This window comes from Marmota marmota, unplaced genomic scaffold, assembly GCF_001458135.2.
Source record: "Marmota marmota marmota unplaced genomic scaffold, marMar, whole genome shotgun sequence".
NCBI classification, from domain to species: domain Eukaryota; kingdom Metazoa; phylum Chordata; class Mammalia; order Rodentia; family Sciuridae; genus Marmota; species Marmota marmota.
The window spans coordinates 4,419,950-4,424,278 of NW_025999913.1; the positions used below are offsets into that span (position 1 = coordinate 4,419,950).

Below are 4,329 nucleotides of genomic sequence, written 5' to 3' on the forward strand. Positions count from 1 at the left end.
CCCCTTTTTATTAAATTTTGAGACAGTGGTTTTCACTAAGTTGCCAGGTAGGGCCTCAAACTCATTTTTAAAGTCTTTCTCCAACTTTAATGTTCTATTGAGAATGAATCTCTGGTTGTCTACCATATCATATACATATAAATCTGAGGGTGAACTTCTATACTTGAAACCTAAGAGTAGATCTGGTCCAAATCCAATCAACCTGTCAGTTACTCATTCAAATAATAAGGTGTCGTTTCTATAGTCCATTTCTTTTTAAAGTTTATTTTAGAGCCGGAACTTTAAAGCATAAATCCATTTTTCTTATCCCTATTTCAGTCTCTTGGTTTTAATCATTGATTTGCCCTATTTACTCTCTCAAAATTACTGTTTAGCTCTAAATGTGTGTTTTAACTTGTCATGGTTTATGTATGATGAAAGAACATTATTATTTTAAAGCTCTGATATATAAGTGTATGTCATTTATAATACTTTATTTTCATACTTCTTTCATTTCAGGGATGGGGAAAGACATCATAGTCATAAAAGAAGAAAGCAAAAAATATAAACGAAATGTTTGTGCATGTATTAATTATGTATGTCATTATAACCAGTGTGCTGATATTTTAGTTGTCATTGCTTTGCATAGGAGAATGTGTTTATATGATCTTTTCAATAAATACTTATGCTTCAAACAGTGAGTTTTCTATTACACCCTACAACTGTGTTTTCCTTATATTTTAATAGATGGGTTGCTTCTTATTATTGATTTATTCTTTTTGATAATTTGTTATAAAATTCTTTTTTTAAAAAGCAGTACTTAAAATATATAAATTATATATTAATACATTCTCATAGTAAAAAATATTAAACCTTACCAATAAGGCTAAAGGTGCCTTAGAACAACATCTATTTATTTCCCTGTTTCCTCCCTGGAAATAAACTACTCTTTATCACTACGTTGGTGAAGTATAGTAGGGAAAAACAATGTAAATATCTGTTGGAAGGGGAATGGCCTAGCTTAAATAAAACTATGGTATGTCATAGAATAGATAAACTACATTGCCGTAAAAGAAATAACCTAGATCTGTATTAATGTGGACAGATCTCAGAAACAATGCTGTATGAAAAGATATATGTATATATTTTTTTCACATATATACACATACATATATTTACATGTATATATCTACAAAATTTCCTTTGGCTGTAATGTATGTGAATATATTTTTAAAGGTTCAGAAGAATTCATTCCAAACTCACAATAGTGACTGGGGAAGGAGATACAGGTGAGAGAGATTAGAGGTGGAAACCAGGATTTGGAGGGTAATCAAAGGAAACCTGAGCTTTAGCTATAATAATTTTTTTTTTCAAAGTAAGAACGTATTCATGTTTCACTTGTTAATTAGAGTTATGTTATTATTTTGTCTTGTAAATCAGCTGTATTGAGATACTGTGTGCATACATTAAAATGCATTCATTTGATTGAGTTTTGACAAATTTGTATTCCTGTGTTACCATCATCACAATCAAGATGTCGAGTAATCTCTTGTCCCCCAAAGTTGTCTTCTGTCCCTTTTCCCACTCAGTTCCTCTGCTTGTAGCACTGGGCAACAAAAGAGCTGCTTTTTGTTCCACTGGTTAGATGTATCTTTTCTGGAATTCATGTGAGGAATACTGCAATATGTACTCTGCCTTCTTCCACTGCACAGATTTTTTAGATTGATCCTGTTGTGTGCATCAGTAATCCATTCCTTTTAGTAAGTTGTATTATATATTAGAACATTCTGGTGAAACTTTGCAGCTCAAGTCTAAGTGGCAACAGTCTGAATGTTATAAACCCAGGTTAAAGATTTCATTTCCAAATAGAAATGACACCTTATTATTTGAATGAGTAACTGACACGTTGATTGGATTTGGACCAGATCCACTGTTAGGTTTCAGGTGTAGAAGAGCACCCTCAGATTTATAAATCAGAAATCAATAGGTCACTTGCCAATATGTAGTTCTGTTATTGCCATCGTACTTAATTTCTAAAGATACAACAGTCAGATTTTAAAGTCTTGAAAGCAAGGATTTAGGACCCTTTTTTTGATATGGTAATGTTAAGGGCATATAAAATTCTAATGTGAAAATACTATTATCACCATTTTGGAAATGAGAAACCAAAGGCTCAGATATACCTTGCTCTAATTCTCAGAAAAAGTGGTGGAGCCAATCTTCCAATCCAGCATCCTGCTCCAGGGGCCACACTCGATTTTTACCCCTACACATTTGTTTATATATACATTTGTATATGTGTGTGTGTGTGTGTGTGTGTGTGTATATATATATTTAGTTGTAGGTGGGTACAATATTATTTTTATTTTTATGTGGTTGAACCCAGTGCCTCATGCATGCTAGGCAAGCGCTGTTCCACTGAGCCACAACCCTAGCTCCTTGCTTATGTATTGCTTGAAAGTAAACTGTGAATCCCCAAGGTGCTTAGCATAGTTTCTTAAATGATGTAAGTGACAGTTATGTATGAGGCGGTTAAGACCTTAGAGCCACTTAGCTATTTCCCCAATTATACAAGTAATACAACAAACATTAGAAGATTAGTGCTCTTAACCTCTATATAAATGTTTATGAACTTCGAACCCCTTTAAAATAGAGTAACATGCTAATCTTTGCCATTTCATAGGAGTTCTAATGTTCACCAGAGTTCCTTGAACTACTATATAAAATTCAAAATATTAAATGTTTTACACCCACCATTTTGTTACACTGATCAACAAATGAACTTGAACTCGCACTGGATCTTGGTACCACTTAGTTATACTCCAAAGTTGATAGCATCAATCAACGTTAGGTAGCCAAATTCCACAATGACCCAAAAAACAAGATCTCACAAACATCCTAAAATTAAGACTGCTTGATAAATGCCAGATTCTTGGAGGAATCTCAGACAACATATGAAATTTAAATCAACTGAGAAAAAATCTAAGATCTGCTTCCTACTCCCCTCCTCCATAGCCAACTCCTCCTCCTTATCCCTATTAAGAGGAGAAGGAGATATGGGTTTAGTTTCATTCTGCCATCAGCAGTGTTTAAGCTGAATCATCAGGGGAGGCCTTTATGAGCATAAAGAAATTAAACTTCTCAAATATTGAGACTGTAATTTAGATATAGGCCACATGGTTGTGCAGAGCCCAACTCACTCATTGTGGTCATCATCCCTCCAGTTTTTAAATTAGATCAGTCATCTCCAAGTATTTGCAGTTTTTGAGTATGGCTGATTGAGATTTAATCTCAAACACTTTCATGAGAACTAGTCATCAAATGGCAAATAGTTCTAAGTTGACATTGGAAAATAATTTTAAAGTTTGTATTCTTTGTGTTATACATGACAGTAGAATCCATTTTGACATATTTATACAAACAGACTATTTTATTCTAATTAGGATCCCAGTGTTGTGGATGTACATGACGGTGAGATTCTCTATGGTGTCTTCATATGTATACATAGGAAAATTATGTCATTCCACTGTCTTTCCTGTTTTCATCCCTTCTCCCTTCCTTTCATTCTCCTTTGTTTAATCCACTGACTTCTAGTCTCCTCTTGTTGTGGGTTAGCTTCTACATATTAGAATATTTGACCTTTGGTTTTTGGGTTTGGCTTAGCATGATAGTCTCTAGATCCACTCATTTACTGGTGAATGTCATAAAGTCATTCTTTATGGCTAAGTAATAGTCCATTGTGTATCTACACCATTATTTCTTTATCCATTCACCTATTGATGGGCATCTAGGTTGGTTCCATAGCTTAGCTATTGCAAATTGTGCTGTTCTAAACATTGATGTGGTTGTGTCACTGTAGTACATTGATTTTAAGTCCTTTGGGTAAGTATATTACAGAAGAATGATATAATTGGATCAAATGGTGGTTTAATTTCTAGTTTCTGGGGAATCTCCATACTGCTTTCTATAGTGTTTGCAACAATTTGCAGTCCCACCAGCAATGTATGAGTGTAACTTTTTCCCTCACATCCTCGACAATATTTATTGTTACTTGTATTCTTTTTTTTTTTTTGAGAGAGAGAATTTTTTTTTTAATATTTATTTTTTAGTTTTTGGCGGACACAACATCTTCTTTGGTATATGGTGCTGAGGATCGAACCCGGGCCACACGCATGCCAGGCGAGCGCACTACCGCTTGAGCCACATCCCCAGCCCCGGTGCAATGCTTTTCTAGAGTCCATATTGACAATAGGGTTTACGACCTGGATGTTGGATGGCGTAACCATCATTAAGGATCCATTTGTTCAATGAGTAAAGTCCTACATAATCTGAGGTTAGATCAGAACAATC

At 34.3% G+C, this 4,329-nt stretch overlaps 1 protein-coding gene across 1 annotated transcript in view; it reads left to right on the forward strand.

The window, feature by feature from the left end:
* Snrnp48 (small nuclear ribonucleoprotein U11/U12 subunit 48) overlaps positions 1-1,468 on the forward strand; it is an 18,718-nt gene extending 17,250 nt beyond the window's left edge. Inside the window, exon 9 of the mRNA XM_015493986.2 lies at positions 499-1,468. Coding sequence (XP_015349472.1) covers positions 499-547 — 49 coding nt within the window. The 3' untranslated portion in view covers positions 548-1,468. The remainder of the gene's footprint in view (positions 1-498) is intronic.
* Positions 1,469-4,329: the final 2,861 nt, after the last annotated feature.